This window comes from Chrysemys picta, chromosome 1, assembly GCF_011386835.1.
Source record: "Chrysemys picta bellii isolate R12L10 chromosome 1, ASM1138683v2, whole genome shotgun sequence".
Classification (NCBI taxonomy): domain Eukaryota; kingdom Metazoa; phylum Chordata; order Testudines; family Emydidae; genus Chrysemys; species Chrysemys picta.
The window spans coordinates 89,967,872-89,990,287 of NC_088791.1; the positions used below are offsets into that span (position 1 = coordinate 89,967,872).

General features: G+C 45.0%; 1 protein-coding gene across 25 annotated transcripts in view; it reads left to right on the plus strand.

Annotated features, from left to right (window-relative positions):
• The window catches only part of ATF7IP (activating transcription factor 7 interacting protein), a 166,436-nt gene that overhangs the window by 93,712 nt on the left and 50,308 nt on the right, over nt 1-22,416 (plus strand). For 24 of the 25 annotated variants that reach the window (XM_042859720.2, XM_042859725.2, XM_065562271.1 and 21 more), the window contains 8 exons: nt 1,084-1,176; nt 2,538-2,683; nt 8,769-8,906; nt 10,342-10,407; nt 11,614-11,687; nt 12,306-12,394; nt 19,406-20,041; nt 22,215-22,282. In XM_042859720.2, coding sequence (XP_042715654.1) covers nt 1,084-1,176; nt 2,538-2,683; nt 8,769-8,906; nt 10,342-10,407; nt 11,614-11,687; nt 12,306-12,394; nt 19,406-20,041; nt 22,215-22,282 — 1,310 coding nt within the window. The remainder of the gene's footprint in view (nt 1-1,083; nt 1,177-2,537; nt 2,684-8,768; nt 8,907-10,341; nt 10,408-11,613; nt 11,688-12,305; nt 12,395-19,405; nt 20,042-22,214; nt 22,283-22,416) is intronic. The other variant, XM_042859732.2, reaches the window with a different exon arrangement.

The following is a 22,416-nucleotide window of genomic DNA, read 5'->3' on the forward strand; positions in this document are numbered from 1 at the left end:
GTAGAGCAGTGTTATGAGCACCCTGAGCATCTAGTTTAACCCCTTTAAGGACAATCAGGCAAGAGGTTCACTAAATACTCCAGTAACAGCTATGTTCGTGAAATGAAACAATCTCTACACTCGAACTCACACAGAAAAACAATAAAAGACAAACACACTAGATCAGCTGTGGGTGAACACTTTTCACAAAGCGATCCCTGTATATCTGACTTCAGCCCTCCTCCTCAAAGGAAACCTTCACTACACCTTCAAAAGATGAACCTGTGAGCTTAAATTCATAAGTTTGCTAGACACTAAAAATCATGGACTGAAAAGAGACACTGGATTTATGACTTATTACAACAATCTATAAACTATTAATCCCAGCCCCACGCTTTTTTCATATTTTCATTTTCACACTGATTACATTTCCCATATTTGAAGAAGAGCTCTGTGTAAGCTCGAAAGCTTGTATCTATCATCAACAAAAGTTGGTCTCCTAAAAAAAGATTACCTCAACCACCTTGTTCCACTTACTAGTTTAGGAATATTAAAGGTGGGGGGAAAAAACTTCTCCACCTTATGGCTTCCAACATAATCTAAATGTGGATTTATTTACAGAAAGAAATATAAAAATATGAATACTTTGTTAGTGAAGAACTAAAGCTTTTGTGTACAGTACCTCTTTCATGAATATGAAAAATGCAAAGTGACATCTGGTAGGCAGCCATTTTAACATCACTTTAACTGAAACACTTTATTTCTTCAGTAGTTTAAAGACAACTTTCAGAAAGTCAAGTGATTTTCAAGCTGTTTAAATAAATTGAGAATTTCCTTTGAAAAGGCTTTTACTGTTTTGTACTGTAGGTATTTTGATTTTCAAGGTATTTCCCCCCCCTCCTCCCCTCCCCCCCACACCTCTCTTTTCCTTTCTCAAATGGCTGTGTGAAAATATGCATAGGAATCCCAAGGTTCATCAGCCAAAACAAGACTGACTTCAAAGAGATGGTGGAATTATTTTACCCCCATGAGGACTCTCATTTTAATATTGTTTTTATCAATGAATGTAAAGAAATAAAATGTGGTCATCTTTTGTGTTTGCAGAAGAGGTGGAAGAGGAGGAAAAAGAAAGCAAGGAACAGGATAACGAGAGAGAAAAGGAAGAGCACAAAGAAGAAGAAAAGCATCCAGAAAGAAGTAGGTACCGTAAAGGTGTTGGGTCTTCTTGACAGGAAGAATGAAAGAATATCAGTGTAGTGTTGCTCTAGAATTAAATTCTCAGGTTTAGCCTTTGTTTTAGTACTTTAATGTGAGACAGATGTGTTATCTAATTGAGAAATATTTACATAGTAACAAAATATCTACCTTCAACTTAATAATATATTTTTAAAAGCTGCAGGTTGAAGTGCATGCGTGCGACTGAAGTACTGTTAACCACATGAATGTTCCTAGTAAACTTCTGTCTGATAGTCCAGTGACAATGCTCATTCCACTCAGAGGTTTTCTTTTGAGTTTGATTTCTACCAAACTTGCAGATACTTTCTGATGGACAACTCAGAGATGGAGCTTTAGCACTTGTGCTTTCTTTTAGTATGAAAATTCACAGGGAGAAAATTTGAAAGTTGACACTCCTGCAATAATCAATATCTCCTTTAAAAATACTCTTTATTCTATAGCTACTTGCACTGTAATAGTATCTTAAATTAAAAGAATCAAACTTTTCTAAACATAGGTAAGTAGTTTAGGTGGTAATGCAAATTTTAAAAATATTTAAGTTAGCTGTACAATAGTTGAAAACCATGAATATACAGATATTTGCAAGATTTGAGTTAGAGCGCATAGCAGGTATGCAATAAAAAGTAGATATGGAAAAGGTATACAAGTCCATCTCTCTAAACCAATATTAAAATCAATTTTTAATTTGTTTAATTTTACTCCCTTACTCCCAGTCTTCTCCTTTTTACCAAGCTCCCTTTTTCTCTCTGTATTTATGCTTACAATAGCCTCCGTTCATTGTAGCTTAGTCAGGTTATGGTATATATACCTAGGTCACTACAGCATGCTGTGGCAGGAGAGGGGGAGGGGCTGGATGGGGATCCTGCTCAGTACAGGGAATTACTGCCCTATATATCTCTATAGGGCTCAAAGGTGAGGGAAGGCCCATTTTAAAGAAGGTAAGTGAGAAGGAAAGAATGGTACTAGAATGGTCATGCATTTTGGAGGAGCGGTTTGGCAGGCTCTGTGTGCCCAAGATGGCTATGCATATTTTCATTACCTCATTTAAATTTACAGAGTATGTCTCTTTACAGTGTCATAGGTTAAAAGGGTGGTTGTTCTTCGGTGCATTAAATCAAAATTCCATATTGAAGTCACAGTGTAGGAGTTTTCTGGTTTATTTAAAAAAAAAAATATCTGAGATTTTCCCCAAGATTCTGTCATCCTTTGAATAATGAGTGATTGGACTTGAAAGAAAGGATGCTACTGATAGCTGTAGGCTTCCTTTGGTTGCTGCTGTTTTTAAAAGATTCCTCAGCGGTTCCTGTGCCATATGCTTCCAGGTGAAGTGTCAAGAAGGAAGCGTTCCAAATCAGAGGATATGGACAACGTACATTCTAAACGTCGTCGGTACATGGGAGAAGAGTATGAAGCAGAACTCCAAGTAAAAATTACAGCCAGAGGGGACATTAACCAGAAGTTGCAAAAGGTATACTAGATCTTGCTGCAGAATGGAGGTGTCAGAAATGTTTTTAGGTGGAACCCACAGCTCTTCTATTGTAGATCTTTCACTTTGAGTTCTAGCCTCTTTTCTTTGGACATAATTTCCATATTAACCTGCAAATCACAAAAATCAGTCCATTGACTGTATTTTCATTTTAAATTGCATAAACTCCTGCTTTTATTATTAGATGTTTTGTGGACATCCAAAATACTTGGATGAATGAGAAAAGAAACTATTGTGCAGAAAGAATCGTTAATTATTTTAGTGTAATAGTAAATTACCATATTTCATTTTATGGGAAGTCATGACCTAAATTGCAAGGGAAGATATACTGTATTGGGAATCAGGAGATCATGAATTCTAGACTCAGTGTCTTCTAGCTAGCTTTAATAATTCTGTGCCCTTCACAGTCCTTATTATTGATCCAGACCTTCTAGGTTACTTAAATTGGGAATAGAACATAAATCTCTATTATGGCAAAACTAAGTTTCAGCTACAGTGTCACACTACCTCTGCGTCTGTCAGATGTCTGTGCTTGTCTGTGCTGTCTGAAAAATGGGTCTACTTCTGCATATATAAACCACTGTTATAGTGTGTTATGCTTCATCCTTTCTCATGGCTGGTCCACTGAGGATAGTGGCTGCCTGATGCTATTGGTCTTTTAGCTTAAGCATTAGAAGCCTGTGCTGAAGATTTAGGGATTAAATCCTGCTGCTGCTGCATAATGGAGGGAGGGGACAGGGTTGTTGCAGTTGCACATCATAGAACTTATTTTAGCTTTCTTTGCTTTCAGATACTAGGTGATGAAAACCATAGAAAAAACCCTGCTGTAATTAATTAGATATTCAGTGCAGTTTTAGGTTGTGTGCAGGAAATAAAATGAGGTACACATTTGAATTATAAGAAATATTGAACAGCTACATCATTCATTGAGCACTGTCCGACCTATGCACCGAGTGGGGAATAATACATCCTGTGGGAAAAAATAGTATTGATCATGTAATTGAAGAGTGTGTTACAAGGGGAGGCAGGGTGAATTAAGATTTCATGGACAAATCTTAAATTTGGCATTTCCTAACTTTCAAGTACTCAACTTTACAACCTAAGTAACATTCTTTTGTCGGTTTTTGTATGTAATCACTATATAAAATGCAAAATCTGGAGAATGTTCTCCATCAAATTATAACTATTCTCAAGCAGGTCAAATTTTGGGTCCAGTATAACTAGGCAATATCTTTTTAATGTATAATTGTTGGTGATGCTCACCTCTTTCAGTCTGAAATCATTCATGCTGAGGTTGGCTTATAAGTATTATAAAAGATTCTAATGCTTTACTTAGAAATTTTACTGATTTTGTTGCTCCCACTATCTAGCTGTAGTTTTAAGTATGACTTACGGGAGGATGAGAATGTTTCTATCCTATTATTTCTTTGTGAAGTACAGAGAATATCTCAAGGATTTAAAAAACAAAATTCAACATATTTTTAACTTTAAAAAAATCCAGGAATATATAGTGTTGTCTGCTGCTTTTTGTTGGAGAATTGGTGGGGGAGGAAGAGGAGTGAGAGCGATCTCATTTGGAGTTGTTTTTGAAAATGTGTTCAAAAGTGTACTGAACCGTTTCCAAATACTGTGTGGCCAATCAGTGTGAATGAGTGTCAAATCTAATTTCAAATAGGGATTTAAAATAAAAATGTTTTCTACATTTTCCTACACCAATGGCACTGCCATGCTCCAGCAAAAACTCTCTGACCAGACTGACTCCACAGGTATGGAAGGACAGGAGTCTTCCACATGTTGCCTGGTTGAAGCATAGGCTAGGAAATTAAAAAAAAAAAAAAAAGTGTGCGGACATCTTCAAAATTTGTCTGTGTTGGGAACCAAAATACATTTCGAAAAAGTTCAGTAGCAACTATGTTTGAAATGCTCTTTAGACCAGAGCCAAGTGTAAAATACATTTTAAATTTAGGCTGGGCCTAAGAGAACACCTTCTCTAATGAACCATTTAAATGGGATTAAAGTTTGTTTTTGTTGAAGCAGCCTTAAGGCTGTCCTTCTCTGTAAACAAGAATGCAGCCTGCATGGTGTTTGCTGCAACTTTACTGATATAGTAGATAGTAAAATGAAATTAAAATATTTAGAAAAAATAATTTGTGGGTTTCAAGAAAGGTTTGCTCCTTTTACAGTTGTGTGATTGGAAAAACATCCTAGCGTTAGAAATGATAGAACTTCTGCTCAAAATGTTCTCCAATTTTATCTCTTTCAGCACTTAGAATTTGAGCTGCTTCTTGGAGTGATGGTCTCTCGGTGTATTCCACTGTGGGTGCATATGAGTTCCATGCTCCTGGACCAGAAGATTTTTGTTAGAAGGGTCAACTGGTCCGTGCTTGCGCTCTTCTTCTCCTTGTGCTTGGAACCAAGGACGTAAGGGGCAGTGCGGACCAAATGCCTCTCCAGTTTCTTTCTATTGCCTGTGTTCTGAGATGGAACCCTTCAGGGTCTGCAGCATTTGCTACGTTTTTTTACCTGTACATAATTGTAAAGAGTCTTTTTTGTACTACTTTTAGATAGTTTTTTAATGTTTAGCAAGTTAGGACAAGTTTAGGATTGGGGGGGGGGGCATTCCCTCCTTCCCCCCCCCCCCCCCTCCTCTCCCGGTGGGTGGCTAATATGCCCAGGATTCAAGAACTGTTTCCTGCCCCTGGACTTCCTAGTCAGCAATGTTCACCTAAAGTTCCTCTGCTGCTTTGGGCAATCTTATATTTCCTCAAAGTACAGCATATGCTGATCCTTCCCCAGCAGAATTCGCCAAGCCTGTGAGTATATGCTTGGAAAATTTCTTATGGATTCCACAGCAGGGCCCCAGTCTGACCCAGGCTGAACAGTCCTCTAATCGGTTGGCAGAAGCACTGAGGAACATGCCTCCAAGCGTGGTGACTTCCAGTTCCAGGGCTGATAGAAGTAGAACTGAAGACTCCTCCACTAAAGAACATCAGGAGAGTAGCAAACATCTTCATAAGCGATGAGAGAAATCCCCCTCCAGGTCTACTTCCAAGAGGATGACCTCTTCCCTGACATTATCTAAGTCAAGTGAGACTTCATATCCTGGTTCAGGAGGCTCGGGAGCACATAAGGGACACAGCCTCCCATCTCGGAAGAGCAAGAGTGCTCTAAGATCAGCATCGTTCACAGGAGCAATACCATCCGTGGTACCAACAAAAGAGAAGCACCGAGTGCCTCCTACCAAAGGAACTGTTGCACTCCAAAGACTGGCACCAAAGACTCTGACCAGACAAACTCCACCTGTACAGGATAGGAGTCCTTTGCACCTCTCCACATCTAGGGGGAGAGAGAGATTAACCCTGAAGTTATAGTCCTCATCCTTGGAGTCTCCAATATTCTCAGATTCAGTCCTCACATGAGACCCTGACACCACCAGTCCAGGGATGGCATGAAAGAGGGAGTAGTTCTCCGGTACCTTCCACCAGCTGTGGCATCACAAGAGCCACAATACCACCCATGGAATTGAAACTACCTATTTCTCTTCAGGTGAATCGGGCATGAGTGAGAGAGCATCGTTACCTCCACCAAAGTGGGAGATTAGCCCAGATAGAGGATCCAGAATCTCCTGGGCTCCTTTATATTAAGATAGTATACGCATCTTGGGACCAGTAGTACCCTATGCCTTTGGGCCTCAATCATCATTGGACTGCTCTTATTGGGACTATGGGACCCATATATATGCTATCATGAATTGGTATAACCACATCGTGAATCATGACATTCCTCTCCTTATAAAGAGGAACTGGAACCCCTCAGGAACTAATGGAGAAGAAGGAAGATCCAGAACAGACAGTTCTGACAAGACTGTCACCATCATCCCCGGATGATTACAGACATTTCCTAGATCTATTAATAGACCTATGAAAAATGCATCATGGACTGTGAAACCTGGTCTCCCCCTGTGAAATCTGATCTTTTGCGTGCTTTTACCCTCTACTATACAGATTTCACGGGGAAGATCAGCGTTTCTTATATTGGGAGTCCTGACCCAAAAGGGAGTTGCAGGAGGGGTCATAAGGTTATTTTAGGGGGCTTGCAGTATTGACACCCTTAATTCTGTGCTGCCTTCAGAGTTGGGCATCTGGAGAGCAGCGTCTGTTGGCCGGGCACCCAGCTCTGATGGCAGCGCCCTGCCAGCAGCAGCGGAGAAGTAAGCGTGGCAATACCATACCAGGCCATCCTTCCTTCTGCGCTGCTGCTGACGGCGGTTCTGCCTTTAGAGATAATATGGTGGGGATGTCAAAGTTCTTTGGGATTAAGTATCTTCTTTCCTTAGAGACATCAGGTGAACTTTTCCTTAGATTCCTACAGGTACACTTCGCAGCTATTAACTCTTGCCATCCTCCAACCGAGACAACCACTCCACCTTCACTCATCCTGATACTGTACTATTTCTGAAAGGTCTGGCCAGAACCTTTCTTTCTGTGATGAAGCCCACTCTGTAATAGGACTTCAGTCTGGTCCTCTCAGCACTAACACGGCCTCCATTCGAACCTCTGGCCTCATGCTCTTTGTCCCACCTATCTAATGTATGAAGGTTGCCTTCCTGGTTGCAGTCACCTCAACTAGAAGAGTAGGTGAACTGTGCACCCTTATGGCTGATCTAAAATACACAGTCTTCCATAAGGACAAAGTTTCTCTAAGACTTCATCCTAAATATACCCCCATAGTAATCTCAGAATTCCATCTTAATAAGACAGTTCAGTTCACATACCTGTCTTCTTCCCTAAACCACACATCACAGTGAGGATAGAAGATTTCATTCTCTGGATGTCTGTAAAGCTTTGGCATTCTACCTAAAGAACAATATCTTTTAGGAAACTTCCTAAGTTCTTTGATGAACAGATGAGAAGGGGAAGTGATCTCTTCCCAGAGACTTAAATGGATTTCAAGCTGCATTTTGCTGTCACAAATTGAAAAGCACTTCTTCTCCATGAGGGCCCATTCGACTAGGGCCAAGGCCACACTAGTACCCTCACTTTGAGACATTCCTCTCATCGAAATCTGTGAAGCAGCAAAATGGGGCTCAGTCCATACCTTCCTGAATCATTTATGCCCTGGTACAAGTTTCTGCACCCAACGCAGCTTTCAACACAGCAGTCCTCCAGTCATCGGCACCACAGAAGTCCTCTCACCCTCCTCCTCCTCCTCCTCAATGAATATTGCTAGTCAGTCACCCACCGTGGAATAAACATAGTGTATACACTTGAAGAAGAATACACTTGAAGAAAGAGGAGTTACTTACCTGGTACAGTAACTGGCATTCTTTGAGATGTGGTCCCTATCTGTTTCAGATCTTTATATATAATTCATGGTAGAGAAGAAACTGGAGAGGTGGTTGGTCTACCCCTTATGCCCTCAGTTTGGAGTATGTGGAGAAGGGTGCAGGCATGGACCAATGGACACTGCTCGCAAAATTTTTCCAGTTTCAGGTGCATGGATCCATATGCACGCACAATGAAATACAGATAAGGGCCACACATCTCACTCTAGTTACTGTACAACTTCTCTTTCCACAGATGGGAGCATAGGGCAGTTGTGTTGGAGGAAAACTGTGTCTGAAAGAAATGTTAGGCTTGTTCTTTCCACTGAATTTCTTAAATTCCAGTTTTAAAATGTCAGGATCTATGGTGACAGAAATAAGGTCAGGGAAAAGTCCCTTTACACAAAACTTTACCACAGTGCCTTTCACACTATTGTTAAGGATCTTATAAAAACTGCTTTGGTAGGATTATACATGTTTATCATGCTATAGAGAGATGGACTTGTTCAGCAACTGGCAGAGGGTCCATCTATATCTATTAAAACTCAAGATGAGAAATTCTTTTTTCTAACTCTGCATCTACAAAAATACTTAAATATCATGGTACTGATGATCAGTATTTTGATTATTTGACAGAATTGCAGCATCAATCTTTGTATGTGACAAGATGCTGAATGTGTGCTGTGCATAAAGACATTGCCAGCCTCCCAAGTACTGGTAATGTATGTTTGCATATTTTTCTAGGTCGTCCAGAGGTTGTTAGAGGAGAAACTCAGTGCCCTGCAGTGTGCTGTATTTGACAAGACTTTGGCAGATCTGAAAACACGAGTAGAGAAGATAGAATGTAGCAAGAGGCATAAAACTGTGCTTACTGAACTACAGGTACTTATGTGTTTTACATGGCACAGTATGGCATTGTTTAAAAACTAGCTTCTCAACTAGCTGTGTTCATTTTTTTTTTTTTTTTTGAGCTGCCCCAGTCTTCCTGCAGAAAGTGTGGAATTTTCCAAACCTGAGGCTACTGAATACATGTTCGATCAGTCTGTGCAGGGCTCATGTCATGAACTCTAATGGTCTATTGACATAAGCCTTGCACAGACTGAGCAATCTATGGTACTTAGGGCATTTTCAGTATACGCATCATCACAGTATTGAGGAACCAACCTATGTAATATAGCTGTCAAATAAATTGAAAATCATGTGACCTGTGAATTTTTTTGATGTTAGCCATACTTATATTTTAAGTTCATAAGGGCAAGGACAATCTCTTTGTGTGTTTGTAAAAAGCCTGGCACAATAGGAATCTAATCCATGGCCCTTAGGTGCTTCTGCAGCACATATAATTAATATATGTCATACAGATTGCAGCCTTTCTTGTTACCTTGTAAAAATATGTAAAAGGTGGGGAGTTTGAGTGAGCCAGGTTTTTTAGATCAGAGTTTCCCAAATCCATTGTCTGTGACGCTCACAGTCTATGGAGAGCCAGCAGGTCTCATGGGGATGGCTCCTTGCTTCCAGTTCTTCATACAGATGTTTCATTGCAAAGAAGAGCCTGGGTGTCTATAAAAGAAATTGGAAATGAGGAGGAGGCAGCATAGCTGCCTATACAAAGGTCTGCTGCTTTGTAGGAGAAGATTAGCATTAACTGGTGGCACCAGAAGTAGCCAGCTATGGAAGCTGCCATCTGGAAAGGATCAGGATCTGCCAATGGATGAAGAAAAGCAGAGGGAATGGGCTCTAGGCAGTATGTCCAGAGTAGGAATAAGATATGTCCGGAAAGTATTCCGGAAGATAAAAGAACCTAGCATCTGGACAGTGTATGCAGGGGGAAAGAAGGATCAGGTGGCAAAGAAACTCAGGTACGGGATAAATGAGAGAGGGCAGAATAGATAGGAAAGGGAGGTGAGGTGAAGAGCAGAAAAAGTATGATTAATTTTTTCCCAAATGATAATCCATGAGACATTAAAATAGTTTTAAATATTTTCCTAATGTTACTTTTCCACGTAAGTAGTTGCTTTAGGTGCTGCAGGGATATTGTCTGATCACCATTGGGCAGGGAGGGTGGTATGTGTAATTTCTAGAGGGAAAGATGGTCCAGACTATCTCTTTAAAAAGTTTGAGACTCCCTTCCTCTCTTGCACACATGCTCTCTCACACACTTGCTTCTCTGCTGTAGAGTATTAGTTGCAGGTTGTGCCATGTTTCATGGGAAAGACTATTTTCTCTAAAATTGCATTTAATTTATCTCCGTGTATATCTTTAATTGGTCTAATTTTTTTTAAATGTTTTTTGTGGTTCTCTCCCCCTCCGCCACCAGGCTAAAATTGCTAGATTGACAAAACGTTTTGGAGCAGCCAAGGAGGACCTGAAGAAAAAACAGGAAGTAAGGACTGAAATTGTAGATTCTTTTGTTAGTTTTTGCTCAAAAGTAGTCTGAGTAATAACCTATGGAAATACATGTTTCAGTATGAAAAGAACGCTATAGAAATACAGTTAAACAGTTTCCCCTGTTATGGAGAAAATTTCTACCCTCTTCTAATTGTAGAAAGTGCAAGAGGGTGTTGCCTTAGTTAGTTTGGTCTGATGCTGGGTGTGAGACAAATAATGTCAGAAGTGTTGGTTAGCAGGTGGTAATGTTAGAGACTACAATAAGCCTAGTGTTTCCATCTTTTCATTCAAATTCAAGGACCTGATTCCGATTTTCATTAAGGCCGATTTTCATTAAGGCCGCTTTACACACTTTGGCAGCATAAAGGTGCATTGAAATGGGTGTAAGAGCTGGTCTACAGGGTGTGGTAATGTGCACTAGAGGGGTTTAAATTATAAAGAGTTTAACATGCACAAAGGAACTTTTAGTATCCACCAGCAGTATCTATGTAGGACAGTTAGTGCGCAACATAGTGGTGCACTTTAAAATTCGCAGCCCTCTAGTGTGCATTGCCATACTGCGTAGACAAGTCCTAAGTGTAATTTAGAGCAGTGTAAAGGGACCTTGTTGTAAAGGAGACTGCAGTTTCAAGTTCATACGTAAAGATTAAGGAATTAGATGTAGTTCCCTCAGATCGTAGGACAGGCTCGCCTTCAGAGGCTCTGGATCCAACCTTCTTCTTTAACTTGGAACAGAGTTTGAAGGACTCTGGAGGGAGCCATGCCCACGCAAGACAGATAGATGGCCATGATACAGGGCTTTGGTGGGGAAAGCAAGTGAGTAGATCCAGACGAATATCTCCTTTCTCGTCACATTTTGGGGAAAAATTTAAAGAAATTAGGAGTAAACGGGGAAGAACTATTTCCTTGAGTCCAGAAAATATATTTGTAATAAGTTACCAAGGAAAAAGATGGAAACTAAAAGTCCGAATGAGTTCAAGAAACGTTGATTTCCCCCTACCGAACAGTTTGAAGCTGGGATTAAGATATGCCAAATAAGAGGGGACAGTATGCTTTATTGAATGAGTGCTTAGAGCTCCTAAAACATCTCAAGTTCTTATGTCTTGAGTCTATGGCAGTAGAAATTGCACGTTGGACAAAAATGGAAAAAATAGAGTTTAATATAAAGCAGTAGATTTAAAGTTGATTTATTTCTTTGTAGAATCCACCAAACCCACCTCTGTCTCCAGGGAAAGCAGTGAGTGATACAGGCAGCATCAGCAACCTAACCTATCGGTGAGGACTGAGAAAGCAGCTGTGTCTCATTTTCAAGTTTACTAGAGTAGGAATTTGTCATTTTAATACTGAGTTGTGTTTAGAACAAGCCCAGTAAGAGAGCTTGCTGCATATAATTAAGTGAATATCCTGAGTTTGTGCTAGTTTAATATTCTTGTATTTTACCCATTTATAATGCCCTTTCAGTTCCTCCTTTGCTGTTCAGCTGTGAATGCATGCCCATTCTTTTCATGTCACAAAACTCATATTTTCTACAGAAAATGTGCACTTAGTTAAGGTAATGCCAATTATTGAGTAGCTAGTAGTAATAGATTTTTAAAAAGGTGTTAAAATTACCTTTAAAAAAAAATTACAGGTATTTTTATCGGGAAAGGTAGATTGTGTACAAGTGCACTAAAAGTAATGAATGAAGTTGGCAGTACTGTGGTAGAGATGACACAGTGGATTAATTTACAGGAAAAAAGTATTTAGTAATAGGTGGATATTGAAAATGACATAAGTACAAATAGTTTAGATAATTTTTTTTAAACTACTGCTTTCTCTAGACTCCTGTACTGCTTGTTGGTACACCTCAGAAGCTCTCACTGGGAGATGCTAACATAAACCTTTATTCCATAGAAACGCCAGCACAGTGAGACAGATGCTGGAGTCCAAGAGAAACATAGGAGAGAACACATCAGCACCTTTTCAACCCCCCATGAATGCAGGTAAGAAGCTTCGCCTGGTCTTCAGAAACACACTTCACAATTTTGTTTAAACAAAGACTGCATTCTTCTTCGAGTGCTTGCTCATATCCATTCCATTAGGGTGTGCGCGCGCCGCGTGCACGATCGTCGGAAGATTTTCTACCCTAGCAACACCGGCGGGTCGGCTGTGGAGCCCCCTAGAGTGGCGCCTTCATGGCGCTGAATATATACCCCAGCCGACCCGGCGCCCCCTCAGTTCCTTCTTACCGCCCCTGACGGTCGTTGGAACTGTGGAGCGCGGCATAGCTGTTCTCCACTCTCCCTAGCTTAGTTAGTTATTCGCAGTTATAGTTATAGTTATAGTTCTAGTGTTTATAGTTAAATAGTTATAGTTTTTAAAAGTTGTTCTAGTAGTTCAGGGGATTAAGGGGGTCGTCTCCCCCTTTCTCCCCCGGCCGTGGGGCCGGGCTCATGCCCAACGCTCCCGGCTTCAAGCAGTGCGCCTCCTGCGCTAAGCCTATGCCCACGAGCGACCCGCACGACTCCTGTCTGAAGTGCCTGGGAGAGTCCCATCAAACAGATAAGTGTAAGATCTGTAAGGCCTTCAGACCAAGGACCAAGAAGGAGCGGGACTTTCGGCTCCGGCAACTCCTGATGGAGGCGGCACTTAGTCCGGATGCTCCATCTACAAGCCAGGCCCCGGCACCTAGCGCCTCGGTGCGCAGTGCCCCGGCGGCACCGGCCATGCCGACCACGCGAGTGGCGTCGGACAAGCCTCCCCGGCACCGGACCTCGTCGGCACCGCAAGCACAGCAAGTGCCTCGGCGCCGGTCATTATCCCCAGGGCATAAAAAAGCCCATAAGACGGGGACCTCCGTGCCGAAGACGCCGGCTCCCCCAGTGCCGGGGGTAGAGCCGCGTCCGCTGGTGGAGCACCGGAAACAGGTGCCTCCAGCACCGTCGACTCCGGCGCCGAGGCCGTTGAGTCCGGTGCAGATAGCGTCTCCACCGAGACCGGCGGTGATACAGTGCCTCCCGTCGACTCCAGAGACCTTCGCGGCGGCGAGAGACTTAATAGCTCTCACGGAGCCGGCACCGCCTCAACCACCGGCACCGACGGCACCGTTGACTCGCCCGGTCCAGTCGAGGGGGAAACCTGCCTTGATGCGCCCTCCATCGCAAGGGCTGGAACTTCGGCACCGGTCCAGGTCCCGAAGCAGGTCCCCACGCCGCTCGCAGTCCCGGCGCCGAATATCACCTCGGCACCGGTCGTACTCGCGGCCAAGATCTTCGTCGCGGCACCGCTCTACGTCTCGGCACCGCTATGATCGTCGACACCGATCAACGTCGAGACGTAGTTCTCGGCACCGCTACGGCCGACGCTCGACGTCGAGAGGCCGCTCCCTGCACCGGGCATACTCCAGGTCCTCGTCGAGGTCCAGATCCGACTCCCGGCACCGAAGAGGTCATCGGCACCGATCGCGGTCCCGGCACCGTTCGCCGGCACCGCGTAGAGATAGATCATCTCCGGACCGGCACCGTGCGGCACCGCAGCCCACGGGAATCGTCTCGACGCTCTCGGCACCGCCATGGCCATCGCGATCGGTGTCTCGCTCCTCGGAGGACCTATCGAGATCGGCATACCCCCCTCAGGGGCAAGCCGAGGAACAGGACTTGGGCCATTGGCAGGAGATAACAGAGGACCATTCTCATGGCCCATCTCACTGGTCGTTTTGGACCCCGTGGGCGTACCATCAGGCGCAAGGGGCTCCAATAGCTTCGACCTCTCGCTCGGGTCACTCCGCTAGAAGGGCCCCGGAGTCCACCATCTCTCGGCCTCCGCCAGGGGGCATGGAGGCTTCCGTGTCCGCACCACCTGACGCCCTGGACCCAAGCGCAGGTGATGCTCCGGCCCAGGAGCAGGGAGACCAGGACCCTCCCTTGGATCCTGTACCACCGGAGGCATCTTCCTCTTCCTCTCCGGATGAGGCAGTGGCGGGCACATCGTGCACAGGTCCACCTCCAATAGATCTTCGGGCTCACCAGGATCTCCTGCGTAGGATGGCCCGTAATATGGACCTGCAGGCGGAGGAGATAGTAGAGGTGCACGACCCCATCGTGAATATCCTCGGAGCGGATGCCCCATCGAGGGTGGCGTTACCCCTGATCCGCACGATACAAGCCAATGCAACTACGATATGGCAAACTCCTGCCTCTATCCCACCCACAGCGAGAGGGGTGGAAAGGAAATACTTTGTTCCATCCAAAGACTACGGGTACTTATATACCCACCCCCAGCCGTGTTCACTGGTGGTGGCATCAGTGAACGCAAGGGAGCGCCACGGTCAGCAGGCCGCAGCGCCCAAATCAAAGGAGGCTAAGCGCCTCGATTTGTTCGGCCGTAAAATTTACTCAGCCGGAGGGCTACAACTTAGAGCGGCTAACCAGCAGGCGCTCTTGAGCCGCTATAACTTTAACTCCTGGAACTCTATGGGGAAGTTCAAGGAGTTGGTTCCCCAAGAGTCCAGGGAGGAGTTTGGAGCCCTGGTAGAGGAGGGTAAGAAGGTGGCTCGGACCTCCTTACAGGCCTCCTTAGACATAGCGGACTCTGCTGCGAGAACCCTGGCCTCAGGTATCGCTATGCGGAGGATCTCCTGGCTCCAGGTTTCGGGTCTGCCTCAGGAACTGCAGCAAACCCTGCAGGATCTACCCTTCGAAGGACAAGGGTTGTTTTCAGAAAAGACGGACTCTCGTCTGCAGAGCCTCAAGGACTCCAGGACAATCATGCGTTCCCTGGGGATGCATGTTGTGGGCACTCAGCGCAGGCCATTTAGGCCGCAGCCTCAGCGCTTCTACCCCCCCCCCGCCTCGTCAGAGACAGGACTCGGCCCGGAGGCGAGGGCGAGGTGGTAGACGAAGGTGGACCGGCCCTCAACCCGGTCAGAACCAGGGGCCACCTAGACCACCTTCAGGCCCCAGGCAGAACTTTTGAAGGTGCGGTCGAGGACGGCGCCCCAGTCATTCCCCAGGATCCAGCCCCCTCCTTTCGGGATCGCCTCTCCCATTTCCACCGTGCCTGGTCCCTTATAACCTCGGACCGTTGGGTCCTTCGCACGGTGGACAGGGGATATGCTATCCAGTTTTCTTCAATCCCCCCCACCTCCCCCCCTTCCCCGTCCCTCTTCAGGGACCCTTCTCACGAGCAACTTCTTATACAGGAAGTTTCCACGCTCCTTGCTATGGGGGCCATAGAGGAGGTTCCAGTGGAGTTAAGGGGCAGGGGATTCTACTCCCGTTACTTCCTCATTCCCAAGTCCAAAGGAGGTCTGCGACCCATCTTGGACTTGCGCGGACTCAACAAATTCGTAGTAAAGTTGAAGTTCCGCATGGTCTCTTTGGGGGCCATTATCCCTTCCCTCGATCCTGGAGACTGGTTCGCCGCCCTCGACATGAAAGATGCATACTTTCACATCGCAATTTACCCGCCTCACAGACGCTTCCTGCGGTTCGTGGTAAACAAGGTGCACTACCAATTTGCAGTCCTTCCCTTCGGCCTATCCTCGGCCCCAAGGGTGTTCACGAAATGTATGGCTGTCGTGGCAGCGTACCTTCGTCGGCAAGGGATACAGGTGTTCCCGTACCTAGACGACTGGCTAGTGCGCGGTCGCACCAAAGAGCAAGTTCGAGCTCACGTCCACATAATAGTGCACACATTCAACGAGTTGGGCATCCTTCTCAACAAGGACAAATCTACTCTAGAACCTACCCAGAGAATAGAATTCATCGGTGCAGTTCTAGACTCCAGACGTGCACAAGCCATCCTGCCAGACAACCGCTTTTGCACCATCACGAGCCTCATTCAAGGACTCAAGGCCTTCCCAACTACCACGGTGAGGTCGTGCCATACCCTGCTGGGTCACATGGCTTCCTGCACGTACGTAACCAGGCATGCCAGACTTCGGCTTCGCCCACTCCAGACCTGGGTGTCATCGATATACCGCCCACATCGGGACAGCCTGAACATGGTGGTCACGGTCCCGAACTCGGTCCTGACCTCCCTCACATGGTGGCTAGACCACAATGTGGTTTGCGAGGGGATGCCGTTTCACGCCCCACAACCCTCTCTGCACCTGGTCACAGACGCTTCATCTCTGGGTTGGGGCGCCCATCTCAACGAACACCATACCCAGGGCCGGTGGACTGCACCCCAGCTAGCCCTGCACATCAATGTTCGGGAACTGATGGCGGTGCGCCTGGCGTGCCAGGCATTTCTCAATCTCCTACGTGGCCGCTGTGTGTTAGTTCTCATCGACAACACCACGGCCATGTTTTACATCAACAAGCAAGGAGGAGCACGTTCGTCAATTCTATGCCAAGAGGCCATTCGTCTGTGGGACTTCTGCATCGCCCACTCAATACATCTCACGGCATCGTTCCTCCCTGGAGTCCAGAACACTTTAGCGGACCGACTCAGCAGGTCCTTCCAGACGCACGAGTGGTCTATCCGTCCGGACATCATACATTCCGTCTTCCAGAAGTGGGGGTTTCCCCAGATAGACCTGTTTGCATCTCGAGACAACAGGAAGTGCCACGTGTTCTGCTCCCTACAAGGTCGAGCTCCGGGCTCCCTCTCGGATGCGTTTCTCCTTCCCTGGAAAGACCACCTGTTTTATGCCTTCCCTCCGTTTCCTCTGGTCCACAAGGTACTGCTCAAATTGCGCAGAGACCAGGCACAGGTGATTCTGATCGCCCCAGCGTGGCCGAGACAACATTGGTACACCACGCTGTTGGAGCTCTCGGTTCAGACACCGATCCCGCTTCCATTATGCCCTGATCTCATCTCTCAGGACCACGGCCGCCTGCGTCACCCCGACCTGAAATCACTCCACCTCACGGCGTGGCTGCTCCATGGTTCACCCAGGCAGAGCAGCAGTGCTCGCACTCTGTCCAACAGATTCTGCTGAGCAGTAGGAAGCCTTCAACACGGACCACGTACTTGGCCAAGTGGAAGCGGTTCTCCTTTTGGTGCGAACAAAGAGCCACGTCCCCGTTACAGGCACCTATTCCTCTCATATTGGAATATCTCCTCTCCCTAAAACAGCAAGGGTTGGCGATATCTTCAATTAGGGTTCACCTGGCCGCTATATCGGCTTTTCACCCAGGGGAACTCACGTCCTCGGTATTCTCTAACCCGATGGTCGTTAGATTCCTCAAGGGCTTAGACCGGATGTACCCACAACAACGTCAGCCCGTTCCGACGTGGGACCTCAACCTGGTTCTCTCCAAGCTCACAGGTCCTCCATTCGAGCCACTGGCCACCTGTTCACTTCTGTACCTATCCTGGAAGACAGCCTTCCTCGTAGCCATCACCTCAGCAAGGCGCGTTTCTGAACTCAGGGCGCTTACATCCGAGCCCCCTTACACAGTTTTCCATAAGGATAAAGTGCAGCTTCGCCCGCATCCTGCCTTTCTCCCTAAGGTGGTTTCTCCATTTCATATCAACCAGGATATATTTCTCCCGGTCTTTCATCCTAAACCACATGCTACTCGCCAGGATCAACGTTTGCATTCTCTGGACGTACGCAGGGCCCTGGCCTTCTATATTGACCGCACAAGGCACTTTAGAAAGACGACGCAACTCTTCGTTGCAGTGGCCGACCGAATGAAAGGCTCACCGGTCTCCTCACAACGCCTATCCTCCTGGATTACGTCTTGCATCCGGACTTGCTATGACCTGGCAGGTGTCTCAGCACCGCACCTCACCGCTCACTCCACGAGGGCCCAAGCTTCCTCGACGGCTTTCCTGGCGCAAGTTCCGATCCAGGACATTTGTAGAGCAGCGGTTTGGTCATCAGTCCACACATTTACAGCTCACTATGCGCTAGTGCAGCAGTCCAGAGACGATGCTGCTTTCGGATCAGCGGTTTTGCACACAGCAATGTCTCACTCCGACCCCACCACCTAAGTTGGGCTTGGGAGTCACCTAATGGAATGGATATGAGCAAGCACTCGAAGAAGAAAAGACGGTTACTCACCGTTGTAACTGTTGTTCTTCGAGATGTGTTGCTCATATCCATTCCAAACCCGCCCCCCGTCCCCACTGTCGGAGTAGCCGGCAAGAAGGAACTGAGGGGGCGCCGGGTCGGCTGGGGTATATATTCAGCGCCATGAAGGCGCCACTCTAGGGGGCTCCACAGCCGACCCGCCGGTGTTGCTAGGGTAGAAAATCTTCCGACGATCGTGCACGCGGCGCGCGCACACCCTAATGGAATGGATATGAGCAACACATCTCGAAGAACAACAGTTACAACGGTGAGTAACCGTCTTTTCCTGAAAATTGTGAAGATCAAGTCTTTTCTACAGAATCATCTTCTACTAACAAGCGGCCAAATTAACTACATACTTACTGTATAGACAGTTGCCTAACTTTGGCCCTGATCCAGCAGTTTTGTTGCACATAGGCAGATCCCAGCCCCTTTGACCTCAGTGGGACTGTATGTGTCTGCAGGGGTCTGCCTGTGCATAGCAAGTTATAGAACTGGGGCCTTGATCTCTTATAATTGTGCCTTTGTAATTTCTCAATAACTGGCTGTAGTATTGTTTCCATGAGCTGAATTTTTACAATTCTTGCTGCATTTTATCTTTGCAGTATTTTAATTGATGGATAAAACTTGCCTACTAACACTTTCTTGAAAATATGAGTTCAAGATTCTAACATTTCTCTGCATCAATCACGTATGTGTGTAATTTTGACACTAAGAAAATGCCATCTGTTTATTTCTTCAGGGTAGGAGTTATATCTTCCTATATATTTGTACAGCACCTAACACAATGGGGATCATATACTGATTGGTGCTTTGGGCATGATTGTAATATAAAATATAAATAATATTTTTTAAAAGTTACAAACTGTCCTGCTCCCCAGTGAAATTATTAATCTAATATTGTGTTTTTCCATTTTTATGCTTTTGTATTGATGTGAAATTGCTCACTTGGTACATAAACTTTAAAATGTTTCTGTCCTTTCTGTAGTGTCTGCTCCCAGTCTTGCTGCTCCTCAGACAGTGGTCAGCGGACAGCCCAAACCTCAGACTCCTGTGACCTCCAGCTCCATGACAACATCAGTTCTCCCTACAGCCAACACAGCTACAGTAGTCGGCACCACACAGATGCCCAGTAGCAACAGTCAGCCCATGTCTGTCTCACTGCAGTCTTTGCCAGTAATTTTACATGTTCCGGTTGCAGTATCCTCCCAGCCTCAGCTCCTGCAAGGCCACACAGGGACTTTGGTCACCAACCAGCAGTCAGGCAATGTTGAATTTATATCTGTACAAAGCCCTTCTACTGTTGGTAGCCTTGCCAAAACTCCAGTGTCTCTGGCGTCTACTAACCCAGCTAAACCAAATAACAGCCCTTCTGTGCCTAGCCCTGGTATTCAGAGAAACTCTCCGGCCAGTGCTGGGTCAATAGGGACAACACTGGCAGTACAGGCTGTTTCTACAGCACATCCTGTTGCCCAAGCCACAAGGACTACTTTGACCACAGTGGCTACTTCAGGACTGTATAATCCTACCAGCAATCGAGGCCCCATACAGATGAAGATCCCACTCTCTGCATTCAGTAGTCCAGCTCCCACTGAACCGAGCACCATCACAGCACCTCGAGTTGGTAAGCTATGCTTGAATATTAATTTTGGGAGTGGAAGAGAAAATAGATGTGCAAAAGGAACATGAAGCTTTTAAACAGGCAAGAAGTGGAGTTTATTCATATAGGAATTTTATTTGCTAAGAATGATTTACTGAGACAACTCCTCTAGACTAAGATCTGTCAAAACTGCTTACATCAAAAAAGTGTTTGATTTTAAGTGTCTGTTGGACATTTCTGAATTCCTTCTAACAATAAATGACACAAGCACTTTTGCCTGCTAAAGTTTTCTTTGTTTAGAATTAGTGCCACTTGATGCCAGAAAATCCCAGTCTACTATTAGTTGTTATGCATTTATTTTTAATGCAGCCTTCCAAAATGACTGCATTATCGCAGGGGTTCTCAAACTTTTTTTCTGGGCCTTCCCTTTGAAAATATTTCAGGCTGTGATGAACCTCTCCCCCACAAGTGTTAACAAATTACAGTACATACCCATCGGTGCATACTTATGGTATTGCCACCCTTACTTCTGCACAGCTGCCTTCAGAGCTGGGTGGCTGGAGAGCAGCAGCTGCTGTACTCCACTCCCGCTCCTGCTCCCTCTCCCCTTGGCAATATTTTCTTGTGGTCTTGTGACCCCCTACAATAGCCTTGCCAACCCCCTTTTGGGTTGGGATCCCCAGTTTGAGAAATACTGCTTTACAGAGTAAAGGCACATTACAAGGAAAGTAAATACTATATCGGTGGCATTACAATATTGTGGCGCACCTTTCAGAATACAGCAGAATAAACACAAAAAAACCAAATAAACTAAATGTATCAATTTTGTTAAAGCCAAGCCTTCAAGCGCAATGAATGTTTAAAAATGATACTTCAGTAAGCAATTGAAGTGCTTTCCTACCATCTTCAGCCATTTGGTAATGCTGCTACTGCTGCTTTTCTGCATTTCTAGATTCAGTTACCATGTGTCAGGTGGAGCAGTCTTGAGTATTTTTGGGACCAGTCCTCAGTGTTTCAGACTGAATGGGTATCCCAGTGACAGAGAAGCAGTACTGCATATTCATAGATTCTAAGGCCAGAAGGGACTACTGTGATCGTGTATGAACCCTCCTGTATAACACAGGCCATAGAACTTCCCCAGAATAATTCCTGTTTGAACTAGAATGTATCATTTAGCAAAGCATCCAATGTTTATTTAAAAATTGCCAGTGATGGAGAATCTACCACAACCCTTGGTGATTTGTTCCAGTGGTTAATTGCCCTCACTGTTAAAAATTTATGCCATATTTCCAGTCTGAATTTGTCTAGTTTCAGCTTCCAGCCATTGATTGGATCTTGTTATACCTTTGTCTGCTTGACTGAAAAGCTCATTATCAAATATTTGCTCCCCATAGAGGTACTTGATATAGCCATCTATTTAATAGCTAAAGCCATCTATAAAAAAATTAAACCACTTCATGGTAAGGTAAAATACAAGCAGAGCTTGGCACCAGAACTGGTTTTATTTCACTTTCTTGTCTGAAATTACACATTCAAACTGCTTTACTCATCAAGCTGGCACTTGTTTATATCATATTCAGCTTTTAGCTCAGAACCGGTAACTAACTGTAGTCTTGCTTTGCTTAGCACTTTGGAGTAGGAGTTTTCCCACTCTTACAAGCAAGGAGCACTGGGAGTTTTCATTGTGTTTCAGGAATATATTCCCCAACCCCTTTAACATGTATAAAATGGAGCCCCAGGATCTCCCTACTAAAGATTTAGTGTCTGTTCAGAGAGCAGTCCTATCAAACTAAATGATTCTGTGCTCAGTCATTGTTTCTATGTTCAGAGTCAGTTTGCACTCAAAAATGTGAATACATATCTTCGTTTTTTACTTTATAACCTGTCAGTGTAAATACAGAATAAAGAAGGATTTGGGGGATTTTTGTCATGGAGATTGCTAATGAGGTGTTCCAAAAATACATTTAGAACACTAAGAGACCTCTGAGAAAGAAAATGTGTAGCATTGTTATTGGACTGGAAAGTACCTGTGATTTTATATCTGCCATCCCATCTACATTTTGTAAACCACTTTGAGATCTACAGCTGTATAAAGCTTTTAATTTTGAATCATTAACGTTTCCACCAAGTCTATTTTTATCATTGTATGTGTGACACTGATTAGATATTGCAAATGAACAATTTCTTGATCCCTCAGAGAGCCAGACAAACAGACCACCAACTGATGCTTCAACAAATAAGAGACCAATTGAGAGCACAGCACAGGTAGGTTGTGGTTTATGCTTCTATGCAACATTCTGAAGTTATAATCCACAGGAGCATAGATCTTCACCTGTCTCTCTCATCCTGCAACCAAACAACTTAAATTCCTTGTTTCCTTCCTTTCTAGTTTTCCTTTC